The sequence below is a fragment of the Pempheris klunzingeri genome, chromosome 11 (assembly GCF_042242105.1).
Source record: "Pempheris klunzingeri isolate RE-2024b chromosome 11, fPemKlu1.hap1, whole genome shotgun sequence".
Lineage (NCBI taxonomy): Eukaryota > Metazoa > Chordata > Actinopteri > Acropomatiformes > Pempheridae > Pempheris > Pempheris klunzingeri.
This window is the reverse complement of record NC_092022.1, coordinates 15017799-15036739: the sequence shown is the minus strand read 5'-3', so window position 1 is coordinate 15036739 and position 18941 is coordinate 15017799. Positions and strand designations below refer to the sequence as shown.

The 18941-nt window shown below is 42.4% G+C and overlaps 1 protein-coding gene across 1 annotated transcript in view; it reads right to left on the bottom strand.

The window, feature by feature from the left end:
- Positions 1-18434, bottom strand: part of samd10b (sterile alpha motif domain containing 10b) — a 46191-nt gene extending 27757 nt beyond the window's left edge. Inside the window, exon 1 of the mRNA XM_070838947.1 lies at positions 18422-18434. Coding sequence (XP_070695048.1) covers positions 18422-18434 — 13 coding nt within the window. The remainder of the gene's footprint in view (positions 1-18421) is intronic.
- Positions 18435-18941: the final 507 nt, after the last annotated feature.

Genomic DNA, 18941 nt, shown 5'->3' with positions numbered 1-18941 from the left:
GAAGCTAAGCGCCTTGCAGCCCTAAAGACCTGTCAATCTCACACGAAGAGACCAGATAAAGCGCAAAAGCAAAAACAAGACAGACAAGAAAGAGAAAGAGAGCTCTGTGTTACAAATTAGCAAATACATCCATGCAAAGTGAGAGTAAACTGATCAAACTGTGGTAGGGTGAAAGAGCTCAGAGAGCAGTCAGGGAAGCGTGTTAATAGACCACAAAACAACTTAATTTCACAAGCTGTTAAAGACAGAGCTTCCCCATTATTTGACAAAGACGACCCTGGACTTTATAGGCATCGCTATGAAGATGAGGAAATGCAGCATCATGGCTACCCAGTTCCACTGAAATTTCAATCTCTGCCACGACGCCAGACCTTGCCACCTCCAGCAGTCATGAAGCAAAGACAAAGTGCTCATTTTGCAAGCTTCAATGGACTTGGTCGGCTTAACCTCCTGGCACAGGATACGGCTGAGAATTTTGAAGCAGCCAAAAGCGATTAAATATCCATACCTTCCAACTGACGTCTCTTTGGAAATGACATTGAAATGTGTGCATCTCCTGGTTGCTTTTAGAGTCTCAAAGCTTCCAGAAAATGCATTTATATCTTCTAAATTAGGCAGAATAATAGGATTTAGCTGTAGATCTATCTGCATTAAAGTTTGGTGTCTTTAATCTTTATCTTTGGATTCTGATATGATTACCATCCTAACCTCACCTGGACAACCGCCAACTCTCCTGTCCTATTTGTCACTAACTGGTGTTGTATTATCTCTCGCTGCCCTTGATGATGATTTTTATCACCTCCAGTCGAGGGAGGGGAGAGAAGACAAGGGATGATGGAGGGTGGATGAAGGGAGGCAGGATTAAAAAAACGAAAAACATGATATATGTCCTCTGAGTTGCAGTCAGTGAATAAAAAAGAAAGAGGAAGATGTTATGTAGTGTAATTTTAAAAGCTCAGGAATCTGTAAAATCAGTTTTACATATTGAGAAAAAGGTGGAGGGAAAGAGAGTGAACTGTTGGTGGTGGAGATACCAAAATCAAGGGCAAAGAGTCAGACAGGTGTTTGTGTGTGTGTGCAGAGGGTAGGTAGGTCAATACGACTCAGCCTAGTGAAGTGTGACCACATATCACCTCCTCTTGACTGAGCAGCATATCTGCCGTTCAGAGTGGCTGCTAAATCTCACAGGTATTCCCTTTTGAAAAGGTAATTAAGCTGTTAGGTACGGCGGCCTGGAAGGTCGTTCCAAGCCAAATCCCACGGTAGATTAACATGGCATCACTGGACATTACTCATTTGACTCCAAAAGCGAGCATCTAAATTAGTCCATGTGGACTATTTTGCTGTGTAGGCTTTTTTGTAGAAGTTAGATTTTTGCATAACCTTGGCGTCAACTTCAGGGGGCGCGTGTGAGTGTGCGTTTGCCTCATCCTCTCGCATGGAGGATAAGGCAAGTGGTCTGGTTAATCCACTTTATTTCAGGCATCACAGAGAGGGTGCCATGGTATTTCAGCAGCATGATATTGGCATCAACTCCCTCCCTACCAAGCACCTCTTATTCAACTCAAAGATACAATTTCTATTTACACTTCAAGTTTTATATGAAAGAGAAGCGAAAAAAAAAAATCACAGTCATCCTCATTCCTGTAATCTTCAAGGGGTTGAAACTTCATCACGCAGTGATTTCATGCCTGTGTAACACATTAAACCTGAAGTCCTAAATATAGACTTGAACAGACCAATGTTGCCAACTCCCACCATGTCTAGTACATCTACCAATGATCCAGATTTGTTGGTCCTATAGTATGTAGGGGGAAAAGCAGCGGACTATTTACAACTCTTCCACTCCACCAGACCCGGTCTTAACCCCAGGAATGAGCCATGAAATTACTCCATTTTGAAAGAGCGGGGGAGGAAAAAAAGAATAATTCTGGTTGAAGCTTTAAAAATAAATATAAAACCCAGGACCCCAGGGGATTTTCCCATGATGCATTGCAGTCTATTACCCACTCTGACATGAGACACTGACGCAGACGCTGGGGCTGAGGTTTACCTCTCACAAACTATCAGTGTCATGGGAACACGCAGATAGAGAAATGGGAATAAACAATGGACATCCTCAACGCAGACTGATTGAAGATAACAACACACCAACTAGGGAAATGCCAACTAAATCTGGGTGTACGATTGTGTGTGTTCGCGAATGCCGACATGCTCGTGCATACGTGAATGTGACTCACGATGTCAGCATGAGGGCTCGCATATCCACACATCTGTACAATTCCTGTCTGCTTTACTTTAGGCCAGTGGATCGGAATAAAGCTGCCTGTATAGAGCCTGTATATGCTGCCATGTGGATGGAGGCTGAGCTATGGATTTAAAATGCAGGGCATTTAAGGCAAGGCACAATACACAGTGTAGCCCAGAACACATGTGGAGTTGGAGTTCTGCTAGCCACTGTAAACGTCCATCTGCACCCTCGAAAAGCACAGAGCAGAGAACAACAAAAGGCTGGTGTGACAGTTTAGGCAGAGCAAAAAGAAAAAAAACCCTCAAAGGTCCATCATTGAGGACAGGATGACTTTTATTCTCCAACTCTCTTCTCTGGGTCCGTCCGTACTTCCACAGAGACAGACAGACCTATTGATTATCCATCACTGTGTTAGAGAACATACAATTGCAGATCACTTTAGATAAAACACACACACACAGACAGGCACGCACACAAACACAGTCCACCTGACTCCTCCACCCGAGGCCTCTGGCTGTCATATCCACTCCTGCTGAAAGGAGCTCACTTCACGTTTCACACAAGAGGAGGAAAAGGAAGAGTGACCCAGACTGGGAGATAGGATACGGGGGTCTGACATGGTTTGTGCCCTTTTAAAAGGATGAAAGAATGAATCCCAGGATAAATATAGGAACAAAAAGACAACAAATGGGTACAGAGGAGAGGATATTAATTGCATCAGGAAATGAAGAAGGAAAAAGAGGAAGTGAAATGATGAGCATATGAGATCATGTGATTGTCTGTTGCTTTCCTCCCCTTCACAGCCAAGTCCTCATATGATGACAGGGGAGGACAGATTAGATCTCACCGGCAATCGATAATTCAGAATGAATGTCACAGGAGAAGGGAGGAGGAGGAGGAGGAGGGATGGGGAGGATAGAGAAGGAGGAGAGGGACGAGGTCAAGTAATAGGATGTGAGATTTGATCAGGTTTGATCAAGCTGGGGGAATGACAAGATCACTGAGTGCACTAGTTCTCTAGTTTACGGAGCGGTTTTTGTGTGTTACAATGCGTGGTTTTTTAGAAACTTGCATATGTATAAACGTCTTGTCCAGCTTGTCTATGATTCGAAGCCATGTGTGCAAATGTGTTGCCAACTCAATTTACGCAGTAGTTAGTAAGTAACACAAAGAAAATCTTTATAAATAATAATAGCTACATGTTGATGTTAATTGTGACGATCCCTCCCATTCTGCCTGTCTGTTTGTTTGGCAGATCCTGGGAGCTGGCTCGTACGAGGAGCTGGGAGGGTTGCTTGCTCTCACCTGCCCATCTGGGCGGGCTCTCTAATAAGACATAAAAGACTGCCCTTCTGGGAGTTTCAGTCTCTCTCTCGGTTGGGCCTGCAGCATCCTCAACCTTTTTTTCCTTTGTTTGGTTTGCTGCACCATCCAACATGCATGACACCATATCTTCACTCATCCATACATCACTAACATGACTGATGCCTCTCCTATGAGCCCATCCCCTTTGGTTATTTATTATGTTTATTAATTTGAGTTGAATAAAGTACTTTTTCATTGGTTAATCTGTATGAGGCTTCCCTTTTTGTTGCCATCCTTGAGGCAGATGGTAACAGTAAGCCATTAATTGTTTTGTTCTTTCACCTTCCTTTTCAGTAGGAGAAGCATAATCCTGCAAAAGCAGCAGAGTTCAGGCAGCCAGAAACCAAACTGTGTTCATGCTAAACTGTTAAGGTAACTCAGTAGGTACAGAAATGAGTGGTGAAAGAATCAAAGACACACCTATACTCAGATGAATAATTTCATGTTCCACGTAGACGTATCCTGAATGAGATCAAAACTAGTACAAGACTCAAAACTGGGACACAGATGTGCATGTGCATTGAGGTTTCTCATCTTTCAGTGAAAACCCTAAAACGCCCTGTCAAATCTTAAAGCAGCTTTAAGAGATATTTTCATTTAAACAATGTGATCACTTGTAGTGATGATCTTACAGAAAAATATCACCCTGCAGCTCCCCCCAGCTTTATAGTGGGAATTCAGCTCGTTGTTTAGCTATTCAGCCTACAACTTTACTATTTTGCTTCAGTCTCACTGCTCTTATACAGTCGCTTTGGGTGCAGCAGGCAGGTGTTTTCAGCTAAATCGCTCTAAAAACCCACTGTACACTATTTGCTCAGCACCAAACAGCAGACAGAGATGGTTTGCGTATAGCTGCTGAAGATGGTGGAGCATTTAGCCGCCCAAAAGCCAGGAATTTCCCTCCGGAGACGGTGCGGAGCAAAACAGAGCTGAAAGGAGAGTAAATATTGGACTTAGATTTACCAGATGGCGGGAAACACGACTCCACATGAATGATAATGTTGCTCTGTGACTGCTGGAGGTGTAAATAAGCAACTGTTTGCTAACATGCTCATTATTTCAACTGAAAAAGTAAGACAACTTGATTCTACTACTGCTAAGTGGCCCAAACAAATTGTGATATTGAAGGTTAAAGTATTTCTCTAAATATTCAGGAATAAACAAGCAACAATCAAAGTTTGAGAGTGACCTGGCAACATGAGCAAACAACCCCATAGTTGACGGGCACACAGAAGCACACAGTATGTCCAACTCAGAGCACAGACCAGACAGCACAGACAGAAATCATGTGAGACCAACCAAAACAGCTTGAACTTTGCCAGAACTTTGGGTTCATGCATGCACAGCTCAAGAGTAAGAGTAAGTTTGAGAAAATAGATTTTCTAGGCTCTTAGAAAGGTAAGCAGAACATGTTCTGAAACCCAAACCCTTAGGGAGAAATTGGAATTTACAAACTACTGTACTCGTGGGTGTAATCCAGCTACTTTGACCCTGATATAGTGCTCCTGTCCACATACAGAAGATCACAAACTCCAGTTCGCTGCATTTGCATGATGAATACATTTTATAATCATCACAGTGGGAAAAAAAAATCTGTATTTTTCTAATGAAGCATTAAGTGCCAGAGACTTTCAAGGGCACACACCATCTGAGTGTATTCGCATGATCTTGTTTATGAGATATTGAATTATTATTCGACAAGCCTGCCTAAATGGCGAGATAATCAGATGATCAGTCTATTCACACAAAGCCACTACACTGTTATCCTTCACATTTAATGAAAACCTTTGATAAATCCATTCAAATTAGCCTGGTTCAGACATCCAAATGGATCGAGGCATCAGATGGCGCAGAGCACGAAATGGGGAAAATTACATTAAAAGGTCAGGCAGGCACAGCATAACTATATGCATGTTTAAACAATTTTAAACTCACATGGCATTGATATCCACAAGCAAGTATGATAAAGGTTAGGCTAAATTGTATCCGGTCTGGTTGAATAATTTAATGCTTAGAAAGGTCAAATGCAAGAAAATAACTGATCGAAGTCAACATCCTGTCGAGAACTTGAGTTGCAGATCACAAGTCAAGAATTCAGATGTTTCAATGCAGTAAAAGTGAGAGAGTGCCAGTATGATGTTGTTCCGTGTATGCTGAATTACAGTAATTTTAGCTGTCACATAGAAATGACACATTATTCTTCAGCTTTCAAATCTCAATACATGCTGTGAAGTAAAATGTCTTCACAGCTGGCCTGTCATGAAGACTGTCCTCCTCTGTATTCTACTGGAAAGAATCCAAAATGATAGGGGAAATGAAATGAACAGAAGCCACATAACTTCTCAGCTTCGACAAGATTGGCTTTTTAAATATTTAGTGTTTGTTTACAACTGTTCCTCTGAGTGGTTAAATGCTCTGTCTGAGTGGATTAACGGATGTTTGGGTACAAAATATTAAAGCACTGAAAAACTCAATTTCCATCTTAACTTAGCGCCACAGCCTTGATAAAGGCAAACTCTGAATTAACAGCAGGAAATAAGTAATTTAGCAAGTTAGCAACAAAAACAATGTGTGCGTGCATTTCAATATCAAAATACAATCTTTTGATTTCAAGTGCAATTTAAGCTGATCATTTAGAACCAAGAGCTATAAGCCAGATGGTCTGCTAATGAACGCTTAAGCAATTCAAGCAATCCGACAAACAGGTTTTTCCATTATCTTTTTTTCCAAACTGGAATTAAAGCAATTTACACAAGCAAAACATGGCATGCTAGTTCCCTGAGCTCACAACACAAAAGCCTTCACTTAAAGCCTTCAGTGCCGTCCGGCAGGGATCCACCACACTCTGTCGGCTGACCATTGAGAAGTCAGCTCCTTAGACTGAACTCTCACACCACAACTTGCTGGAGTGAACCAAGTGGAGCCTGTGTACAACACACTCACACATGTTCACACTACCGTAATAAGAACAGACTACAGTTCATTGTGATGGTGTCACATGTGGTCTATAAATCGATGTGGTGCACTCACGCTGTGGCCTGGTGAGAGACTGGGATGTGGAGGGGTTCAGCACTCAATACTTTATTGAGTGTCCTTAAGCCATTGCTATCACACAAGTACCCTACTTTGTTTGTGCGTGTGCATCAGTACTCATAGACCTCTGTGACATATTAGAGAAGAAATGTCTGAGCAATGTAGCGTGGCAAAAATAACAACCTGTCGATAGCGCAAAATGTACAAGCACACACACACACACACGTGCGCGCACACACACTTGCACAAATAAACACAAAGGTTATTGAGCACCAAGGGGCTGGCAAACAATGCAGTGAATAAATGACCGTTGTGAGTGTTAGTTGATAATCTGCTCTCCACCATCCTTGCATCCACACAAAGAGGCCAGGATGAGGGGATAAAAGAAAATAAAAAGCAATGAAAAAGAGGAGGCAATGGGCTTATAGAATGGGTGGAGAGCCGGTGGAAAAAAGATAAAAGTTAATGCTCCACAGAAGCTGAGAGGTAAACAGAGAGAGAGAGAGAGAAAAGAGCGCTGAAATGAATTTGAAGCTGAGATAGACAGAGAGAATGAAAATTGCAGACAGGGAGTTAGTTTGTAGATTCGTCAGCAGCATGAATGATTAGGAAGAGCAACTCGGCAGCAGCGGCGGTGGTGGTGGAGGAGGTAGAGGTGGAGGTAGTGCTGGTGGTATGTCTTCTGTCAGCCAGCTGAAATATTTCTCAGAGCTTTGAAGTTTTTAAAGTTTGTTGTGCTCCCGTGTGTTGTGATCCAGGAGGCAGCCTCTAATCTTTTCCAGAGGGGAGGGAAAGGAGAGGAGAAAAAAAAAAATAAAGAAGAAAGGTGGGTAGAAGATGCAAAGGTTGTGGCAGGGGGCCACACAAAGAGGCTTAAGCAATACTACTGGGACAGGTGAGTGGAGAATTGCAGCACCGCCACTGGCGAAGACTATGAAACAGAGACATAAAATAACTCCATTCTATTTCATCTCTGCCTTACTTTAACAAGCAATGGAAGATGTAAACCTGAAACTTTTCCGACACTCTTCATCCTTTTTAAGTGTGCGGTGTGTGTTTGACTTTCAGATGCGACAAAAGATTTCCTCAGCAGCTGCAGCAGCGGTAGCAGGTGTCTTCAGTGGGAGAGTGAATGGTATTTGAACACAATACAGTCAGACATGCTTGGTACAAGCCCTTCAGCAGCTTCCTTGTTTTCAGTCGAGCAGCGAGACAAATTAGCTCACATCTGGGGGCCCTCGCCCATTCTCCCCGACTCTGTATCCACTCCCTGTACTCCTACCTGTCTCTGTGGGTCTCTGCAGCATGCTGTGCTGATTGGGGGTCTGTCTCATCCAGCTTAATTGCCATGTTATCAGCTCCACTCCTGCACTGCCACTTTGCCCAAGCTTTTCAGTCAGACGGACATGCCAATTACCCCTTCTCCACGCACAGACTTGTTCTTGCTCACTCGCATGGTGTCCTGAGGCTGTGCTGTCAGGTAACATAGCAGACAGCTACTGGTGCAAAGCGGGCAGTTTGGGATGAAACGGGGAAGAGAATCAAAGCTCTTCATAGCCCTAATGCACACATACGGACAAGTACACACATCAGTACACATAAAGTCCCAGCAGGAGCTTCTTGTCCAGGTCTTAAGATCCCAAGAGAACATTTTTGCTCTCCTTTCCCTCTTAATCCTTAACTCTAAGCAGACTCACACTGCCTTTCATTCATTTCTCGGCTTAGCCCCCTTACTGCTTATTTGTTTCACCTTAAAGGAAATGTTCAACAGTTGGGAAATTTTCTAATTTCCTTTCGTTCTTTTCCGAGATATACAAGAAAACTGACACCACTCTTATGTCTGTGCGCTAGAATCTGAATCTAGAGCCAGCAGGTGATAAGCTTATCTTATGACAACATGTTAATTAGGGGGAATGTTTTTTTGTTTTTTTTACCTTTGGTAAGAGCCAGATTCTTTCCCACTGATTCACTCTTTATGCTAAGCTGAGATAACCGTCCCCTGGCTGCAGCTTCAATATATTGTACAGACATAAGAGTGGTGTTCATCTTCTAATCAAACTCTCTGCAAAGAAAGTGAATTAACGTTTTTTTCCCAAAATGTTGAAATATTACTTAATACTCTAGTGAACAAACCTAGTGTCAACATTTTGTTTTGCAGCAAAACAAAAAGTTTCTTCAATTCCTTCTGGCAGGAATGAGATTGACACTGAAACCGTTCAGGTAAGCTGCAGGTTCATAAACAGAAAATTAATCAACAGCTTAATCAACAATTATGATTTCCGATTAATTAAGTGACAAAGTGCCAAAGGGTTTCTGGTTTCAGCTCCTCCAATGTGAGGATTTGTTGCTTTTCTCAGTGGTACATCTTTGTATTTGGGGTATGGACCATCAAAAAATACAAACCAACCAAAAACAAGCAATTCAAATGTGGAATTTTAAGAAATTGCAAGTCTGTTTTTTTACTATGTCACATTTGCTACTAAGCTAAAAGCACTGATGCCTGAACTGAAACTAACTGAATTAATGATGAAAATAATTTTTAGTTTGGACCCTTCCTGATATCAATTCAAGATACATCAGGAGCAAACATCTCATATCATGCGAACAACATTCATAACGTTCGTAATATAAAACCAACACCTATCGATCTGACTTATCAGCGTGATTGAACTGGCTACCATCCACAGCTGCAATTGTAAATCTCTTGAAAAACAGTCATTACAGTAATAGTCAGTGTAATTAGGTGGTTTAATACATCACAGCACCCCATCAATGTCAGTTTTTGAAACACTATTAGCTCTCTATTGATAACTCCCCTAATGTTGACTTCTAATGACGCCAGATGTTTCATAGACAGCACAGTGAAGTAGAGACTGCTCTGGGCTCCTCTTACAGACCCACCAAATAATCAAACTCAGTGCATGTGTGCATCCATGTTTATGTGTGTCACACAGATTTCAGCAGTTCTGTTGCAACATAGCCAAACCAGCTCTCATTCCTACTCTTTCTTCCATTCAACTGAACCATTTACTTACAATCACAGAACTAGTCTGACATCACAGACAGTCGTGCACACATACGGACACACACACACACACACACACACACACACACACACACACACACACACACAACCTTAAATGCACTCCAATTACTCCCGCAGACACATCATGTTAACAATGGGGCATTAATTGCATATGCGTGAGCAACCTCATTTGCTTGCCTTTTCTCTTTATGACACACACACACACGTCTTTACCATTACATCTACTCAAATTAATGCACTGACTGATTGTGGGCAACTTTCACTTCAGATAAGAGAGAATACGAGAGGAAAGCTTTATTATCCAACCCTTAATAATTTTACTTTCAGCCAAATTAGGAGCACCTCAAGCCCATCCCATCCGATATCCCTCAGTACAGCAACTGCACTTGCTGTCACAGACTACGGAGGCCTCTACACCATTTTAAAAAGTTTCAAAGGATCTGTCTCATCCCTGGTGATTCAATTTGAAAAGCGTCTATTGACAACACAAAGATTCCTGAAACATTCATATGTGACTTGTGTCAGTTTTTATTCTCAGCTGTAAATCTTTGTTCCACAGTTGGTATGTTGGCCCGCAAGTGCAAACGTGTATGTGCGGGCACACAAGTGAATAAATTGCACGTATGAAGCTTAAGTTATGTGTGTAGAAGTGTGTGTGTTTGCTCCTGCCAAGACCCAGAGCCTGCAGAGCACCAGTGACCTGATATGTAGGGCGAGACGGAAACGCTGGGATGACAGCTTAGAGCCCGCCCCCACTAACTCTGACTGACAGCTCTGTAACCTCGGCTGCCTCCCTCGACAATAGTTTGGTCTTGCTTCCATTTTAACGTCTGTCATTCTAAGCTCAATATAACAACTATTTCTGGTTCTATAAAAACATTTTAACGGGACTGGAGGACAAGACAAAACCAGATGAAGGGGAATGGGAGGAAATAGTTGCTTTTAAGGCGATATACTGAGACCCCGACAAACTGATGACTGCTTATTCCTTTAAGCGGCTGTCAAGATCTGCAAAAGTCTAACATTGCCCCAGGTGCTTCCACAGAGTCAAAATATACATGGCTGTACATGTATCACTACAAGATTTGTCCGTGTGTCAGTACTACACCTTTGTGTCCAGTGCAGCACTTGGACAATCATATCCAACTGCCTATCTCCCACTTTAACGGGACAAATCCCTCCTAATCTACAGATAACCACATGTCTCAGCAGATTTCAACAGAATCAGGTCAAAAGGATGCAGACACCCAAAAGAGCATTATTATACACAAAGAGTGCACTGAGTCACAGCCAGTTTTCCCACCACTTGACATAAAGGAAGAAAAAGACAAAAGTGATGGATTAAAGCAACCACTAAACCAAAGAAAAGAAGAAATGATATCAAAAAAGAGGAATCTCAGAAGAATTGCTCCTTCATAGATTTCAAATCCAGAAACAGATTAAAAAAATCATTTCTGTTAAATATGATCAGTAGACGTTGTATAAGAGACTGATTATGGCATCGTAGCCTCAATCTCTTTCTCAGAATGAATCATTTAATAGGAAGTTAGAAGGGGGCACATGAGGTAGTGGGTTACATTTAGGCTAAAAGGGATCTCTTCTGTTCAGCCTCCAGGATATTTTCTGGGCCTCATCAGGAAAACATCAAGAAAATAAAAGTCCGTTCTTATTTGTGTCTGAAATGCAGAAAAATAGATTATATGTTCGTGCAATTAGATACCTGCATGTCACATTAATCTACTCACAAATATCAGTGTAGTTTGAGCATGTCATACATCTCTGCAATATGTATTTGCCATGGTGGGAGGCATTGCTTGGTAGTGCCATATGGCTTTTATATATCGCTGCCAGAGTTTCCCCTGGGCTCAATGGGTTTGGGAGGGGGAAAAGGAAAAACTGAACTGAGGTAAAAACATTGTCAATGGGCATGCATAGGATTTTGCGATTGATGTTATTACGAATGGGCTTTTATTAAAAATGTAACTCCAGAGAGATACTGGGACGACAACAGAGAGCTGAGAGAGAGGAATGGTGGAGAAAAATAACAGGATAGAGGTGAGAATAAAGTTCAGTTGAGAGGAAGTGTGAAAAACATACAACAAATGCAGCAGATTTGGGAGAAAAGCAGTAATGTAGGTTAGTTCCAGAGGTTAAAGAGAGTGGCAGAGAGTTGAGCTGCATTTAAACAACTCTCTCTCCCCACCTCGGCTGTGGAACTGACACGCTGACACTTGGCTGCCTATTCACATGGTAAATTGAGGGCCCATTCGAGCAGCACTGTGACAGCCAGAGGAGGCTATAGACACTGTCAGAGCTGTACATTCACAGGACGCTATTGCAAGACACATCAGGAGACGCAGCAGGAGAGGAGAGAGGGAGAGACAGTAGAATGTGCACAAAGAAGTAGGCAACAGAAGGTGAAGCGTATGGAGGTAGGACGATTTTTAAAAAGTGTGAAATATAGGCTGGAGCAGCAGGAGGAGGAACAGAGAGAAAGGGAACAGCTAAATGGCTGATAAGATGGGAAGACAGAAAGCAAAATTGATTTCTATTTTTGGAAGAGGTATGTCCAGTGGGTGGAATGGGTCTAAAACGTGTTCAGTTTCAAAGTCTCTCACTCACTCACACACACATGCATATACATGTTTTGTATATGCATATAAACTCTAGCCACAGATCATGCTACTAGATTGTGAGTGGCAATGTAATTGCTTTTGCAGTGGATGAACGTGACTTGTGCTCCTGAGTGTGCAAGGATGTCTGCCTTGTTATGGTGTAGCTGGGGCCATTACCCATTTGGTTTAATGGGCAATGTGAACCACAGGCTCCAGTGACCCCCGGCACTTGGTAGGAGGAGCAGGCCAACCTATTAACAACGAGTGAAAAGCTCCAAGCTTACCCTATCACACAAGGCCACACTTAATTAGACTGTTTGTTTAGCTGACTCTAATGGGAAGGATAGCGAGTGGGGGAAAAGGTTGACTGCTCTCCTTGAAACTGCGGGCTGAAAGACATCTGGCCAAGGATGAGATGGAGGACACAAAGATATTAGGGGAACATGGCCTCATCATGTTTGGCGTATCTCATTTTCTCAGGACAGATGGTAATGATGGGGAGCAGCTATGGACAACATTCATAAATGGTAAACTGAGTCATTACAATCCCACTAACATAATTAGAGCCTCAAGAAAAAATACACAAATCTTTTATCTGAAAGGCCAAAACACATTGATTACGCTGATGAGGCATATGTGGGATGCAAAAATACAGCGAGAAGGAGAGGAGGAGAGAGACAGTGATAGAGTTTATGTATTAATTCAGCAAGTAACAACAGTGTGTGGTACATGGGGGATACAACCCCTGTATGAAATTATACTTAATTAGTGCAATCCTTCAGAAAATTCACATCTCTTTTTCATTCGTCCCTGCACCCTTTCAGCCCCTCCGCCTTGATCCCTCTCCCTGTGCAGAAGGCTAATTAAAGGAGAGAAATTGGATATGGGCCTGTGCGCACTCTAATTCAGCGAAAGGAAGGAAAGGAGGAAGGGGGAGGTGGGGGAGAAGTCGGACCCGGGACAAGGGCGCTGGATCAGAACGGTGAAGCCTTGTCATTTCTGGGAGTGTTAAAAGGATGGCAAGGTTAGCAGTGAGGGCAGACAGGATGAGACAGTTGAAGTGTGACACCTCAGAACAAAATCCAAAATCCACCACACTGGTAATCCACTGCTGATTTAAACAGAGGTGTACTCTCCTCTTTTACCACTTCACTCTCTGAAAGGCCTGTAGGACCAGAGCGTACATGTTTATCCACTGAATCACCTTCTGTCTATCCCACCGCTTCTCACTGGGTCAGAGGTCGAAACAGTTGGCGGAGGATCTGAGAGGACCACTTAACAAATCCATTAGATCAATAACTCATTGAATATGTTCTCCATCATCACCAACTCTCCACTGCATGTTTGAGTTTGAATGAAATTGATTATTGTATTTCTATTGTAGTGAGCAGCTGTAAGTGCCCATGCCCGGAGATACAGTTTTTGATTTGCATTGTGGGTAATGTTTATGCTTTCGTTTGAGTGAAAAATACTGTATCGATGGCTCCTACATCAATTTTGATTATTTTTGTTTTACAAACTCACAGGTTTTAAACTCCTCATTTAGCCTACTTAACTTATTTGGAAGAGACAGCAAAGCCAAAATGCAAAATTATCATCTATTACAGTTAAAAGATTCATTTGCTCGGTCAATCTGGCTAAACTGGCTTGTTTCCAACATGTCTGATCATCCTGCGGTTCTTGAAGCACTGTTACTGCGTTCCCAGGTCTTATCAAATTACTGTGGTGTCTACAGTGTACAGAAAAAAAATGATGGCCAAAACTGCAAAAATCAAAACACAACTTTGGAAAAACAAAGTGTCCTTTAAGATGTCACTCAACCGAGGGAACAATTTATGAGGACTTCTCCAGTCATGGCTGTTGTCAAGACATTCAGAGAATTTCAGACACTGTACCAGTTTATACAAACACATCCCTCTCTGTCTCCTCTCTCCCTCTGTCCACTTTGTCTTTAGTCATCTGTCCGTGAGTCGAAAATCCAGAGGCTCAGGCCAGGTGCAGCTGTAGAGCTGCAGAGGATCAGAGAGTTGATGATGGATGACAGAGGGGCATGAGTGTGTGTGCGTGTGTGTATTCACCAGGATTCTCCGTGCATTATATTGAGTGCCACACTCCCTGCTGTGAGGAGGTAGAGGATGATGATGGACGGGGGGAAATGTTAACAGCTTACATGCTCTCTCACACGCACACACATATAATTGCTGTATAACCCCCTTTTGCCACGTCATCTGAGAGGGTGAACACACAATTACCATATTCCTTTACTACAGAGGCCAGAAACACATTTGGCTCCAACACCAATTGCGCCAAATGGACGCCGTCTCCAGCAGGCGACGTAACACATGCCAGGAAAACAACAAAGGGTGTATTTGTCTGTTTAAAGCTAACAACACCCCCCACCCCCCCTCATCCCTCCCACCGTCCCACCCACTGAGGTGCTGGCTCCCCTTCTGCTTCATCTGCATGTTCACACACACACAAATATAAACACACACACACAAATATACACACATGTACCATAACACATGCACATGTACAGATTGGAATCCTGTGGCATTGCGGAAGCGTCCCACTGGAAATTAATCACAGTGAAGTAAGCACACGAGTGTGTGACCTGAGCAGGAGAGGAGTGTGTCTGTGTGCTGTGGGGGTTTTGAGGAAAGGGTTAACAGCTGTGAAGAGTGTTGATAGAGTCTTGACTTAACAAGGCAACGGTCAACACCGAGATGTAAATATTTCTTTAATATAAGAAAACAGGATCCATTTTTTAAAATCCTGAAGTCTACAAGCAAGAAATCGACCAAAATTCTCCCCTAACACCAGTTTTTCATTTTTGTGTAATTTTTACATCCTTTTGGGGAGAAAATCCTATTAAATCTTCTTTTAGTGGGAGCGTTTACTGTATACACATTTCACCACATCTGTTCGCCCCCTTCCTACTCACATGTCCATCATGTAGGCAGTGAACAGGCACCATCAACCCTCCTACAGTGGACTATCTACCCACATGCTCGGAGCGACATGGGAGCTGAGATAAATAAATAGGTTGTTTTTTTTTGGGATTCTGCTCCAGCTGTGTGCTTGTCTCCATGTGGGCCTGTCAGGTTGTGGGCACATAAAGTAGGCCTATAGCTAGCAGTATGCGCATGGATGGAAGCCACCCTGGCATTCTCTGCACCAGTCCAAATCTTTGGGTATCCTGCAAACTGAGCTTAGCCAGGCTTGCCTCTTGGAGTGGACACAAACACACACACACAAACACACACACACACACTGGGCTGCCCCCGTGCATATTCGTGATGTGAACAGGGAATGGACCATGCTGCTCTCTCTCTCTCTCTCTCTCTCTCTCTTCCTCTGCTGAAAAAAAAAAACCTTGCTCCTAGATGTTGTGCACTGGACAATACAGAGGCCCAGCAGCATCATTTGTATGGCTGCTTATCTCAGATATGACAATACAGCCAGATGTCCTGCATGATTTAAGCAAACGTCTGATGAATTTCATCCACTCTGAATCGCCAAACATGGAGGGAACATAATTATATAGCGTGGCTTGCTGTGCAGCGGGCAGAAAGAAGGAAAATGTAATTCTCTCTGTAATTTACATGAAGATGAGACAAAAAATTGTCTGTTATACCATTTAAAATGCAGATCACCCCTTGCAATTGATAGTGTCACAGGCACGCAGCTGAAAGCCCACCTAACAATAAAACTGCAACCTCGTGACAAAACGAAAATCAATGCGAACATTAGCAGTCAAGTCTGCTATTATACTGTATGTACCATGGCTATCTAATTGGGGCTCACAGTAAAATGTGGAGGAGTTCGCTTTCGCTGTCTCTTCATTTTGAGGATGGAAGGGAGGATTTCTAGCATCTAGTTTTCATCACAGAATTAACTTTTTCAACGATTACACTACTACCAACAGTAATCCAGCTCTGTATCAAATAGCATAAAACATTTCGAAAAGTACACGCCCACATAAAATCTTCGCAAATAAGAGTCTGTGTCAGAAAATGCATGTGTGAGTAAATCTTAGTGGTCCCAGCTCCAAATCAAGCCCTGTTATTATTCCTTCAAACAGTACTACAGTTTATGGAGCAATGCTCTTTAAAGTTTAAGTGGCACAGCACACTGTCAGGGTGGCGTCAACGCCCTGGGCACTGAGTAAATTAATGATGCTTAAGTAAACTATGGATTAATTATAGATAGCCCAATGTGTCACTAGGAATATATGCATATCTGACTGAGTGTCCAACCTGCAGCCATGCTAATAAAGATCCAACCTGCTTCAGTAGACAGAGGACAGATGGAAAACACACTTGGCATCACATCGACGCTCTCACACACATTATTGCCCTTGAGCAGAGAGAGATTCTGATTAGGCTTCGCTTATGTTAGTCAGCCTGGAGCAAACACCAGCCAGTCAAGCACAGGAAAGAGAAAGGGGCAGGACAACAACAACAGCAGCAGCAGCAACAGCAACAGCAACAGCAATGGAACAAACAATTCAAAAGTACTGAGGAGCTTTTTATGCACAGAATATTAATGGCTAATCAGTGTTGTCCCCGAAGCTGGTGAAATGGAATAGATATCTCAGAGGCCTAAACACAGACATGTGTTTTGCTGAAGCTACATGAATCTGACTTCATCTAGTAAAGATGTTTGATCGGTTTCACCAGGTTCTGTCAGAAATTTGGGATTAGCTATGACGTCCAAATTAGTACTGACACAATTAGCCAAATAATCAACTGACGGAAGATTAATCAGCAGCTGTTTTGATAATCAAAATTGTTTCAGTAATTATTCAGGCAAATAGGCCAAACATTTTCTGTTTTCAGGTTCTAAAATGTGGCAATTTGTTTTGTTTTGCTTGGTGTAATCTTCAGATTTTGGACAAAACAAGTAATTTGAAGATGTCATCTTGGGCTTTAGCAGCTTCTGGTGGGAATTGTTCACCATTTTCTTTTATTTAATTGACCAGACAAGTAATTGATTAGTTGAGAAAATAATCATCAGATTAATCGGTAGCTAATCGGAAGTTGCAGCCTTAATCCAAACACACAGTAGAGAAAAATATATTCTCCTAGTCTACGCTACAGAAAATGATGCCCCTTTTATCATAGTGAATGTGTATTTACGTGGGATTAGTTCCAGTTTTCAACTCCCCATTGAGCTTGTTTAGAGTTTTAAGTTACTTAAAATGGTCCGGATGATGATTAGGGTGTTAGTTTACTTGCTGCTAGCTCAAATTACTGCGAGCAAACTTATAAAAACGCTCTTTTGTCAAGTCCTGAGGCTCCACTCCTCTGATTTCCTACATATCAGAGGGACATGATATTTATTTTAATATAAAAGAGCACATCTCTTTACAGCATTTCGTCTCCATTACTAGTCAAACAAAAGAATAGAGAAGAAAAGAATTCGGCCTCATTGTTGTATTCCTGGGCTGGATACCGACTGTAATTTAGGTGAGGCAGGTGCTGGCCCCAAAATACTGACTGTCAAGTACAAATAGACCATAAGAAACAATGAACTTCTAATGTGCTTCTTTTTCCAGCACACCGCAGAATTTGCAGACTACTAAACTGCAACGAATGTTAAGATATTCCAAAAAACTATTGCAACCATGTTCCACTTTGTGACAGCACTGGGTCATTCATAAGTTGCAGAGTGGATTACATCAAATACAAGTTAACCTGACAGAAAATAGTGGAAATCCCACTTTTGTATCAGCATCTAAACTCCTATCAGAACCAACTTTGATGAATTTTTTGGCCAGGATAATAAAGATCCAGTGGGTTTTTCCACAAAAAAGGAAATAACAAATATAGTGCAGTATCTATATAGCTACATTTACTACAGTAAAGCTTCTGATTTACCCTAACTCCATCTCCTAATGCGTTTTTTTTTTCTTTTACAACAAACAGTATTATTAAATTTAAGATTAAGCACAAGTCCCATTGCATGAGAATAGTGCTGAGCTTTAAAATCTAAAAGTACTGTAGTGCCACTATGAACTCATTGTTATGTGCCACATTAAGTCCCAGTGAGAACACAGTAGAGCTTTTTCTACATGCTTCATTTAAAAGGAATAGTAGCCGGTCTTACCGTCCACAGCCATAGTCGGTCTCAGCTTGTATCTCTCCGTGGTGTCAACAGGACTCTCCCATTCTTCTGCCAGATGGATAAAACGTAGCTGCTGAGTGCGAGGATAAGGAGCGCTTCTTGCCCTCTCTCACTTACTATGTGAGCATGGAGGCAGCTCTCCCTGTAATCGCACTGAGAGAGAAAAAAAAAAAAAAAGGAAACCTGGATCACACTCTCCCTCTCTGTCGGTTCACGGCCATTTGTTGTGAGGGGACGCCGGCACCAGCCCGATGTGGAGCGGATCCCTCTCAATCTCCGCCCCGCTCTCCGCACCTGACCGCCTGGAGACAAAAGGTCATTACGCCCCGCCACCAGCTGTTACTGGATCCACACTAGATGCTGCTCTCTCTCTCTCTCTCTCTCTCTCTCTCTCTCTCTCTCTCTCTCTCACGCACTCCACTCACACGCCCCATTTTATCATTATGGCAACCTGAGGCTACAACAGGAGTATTAGATGGGATCTTTTTAAATGAATATATTC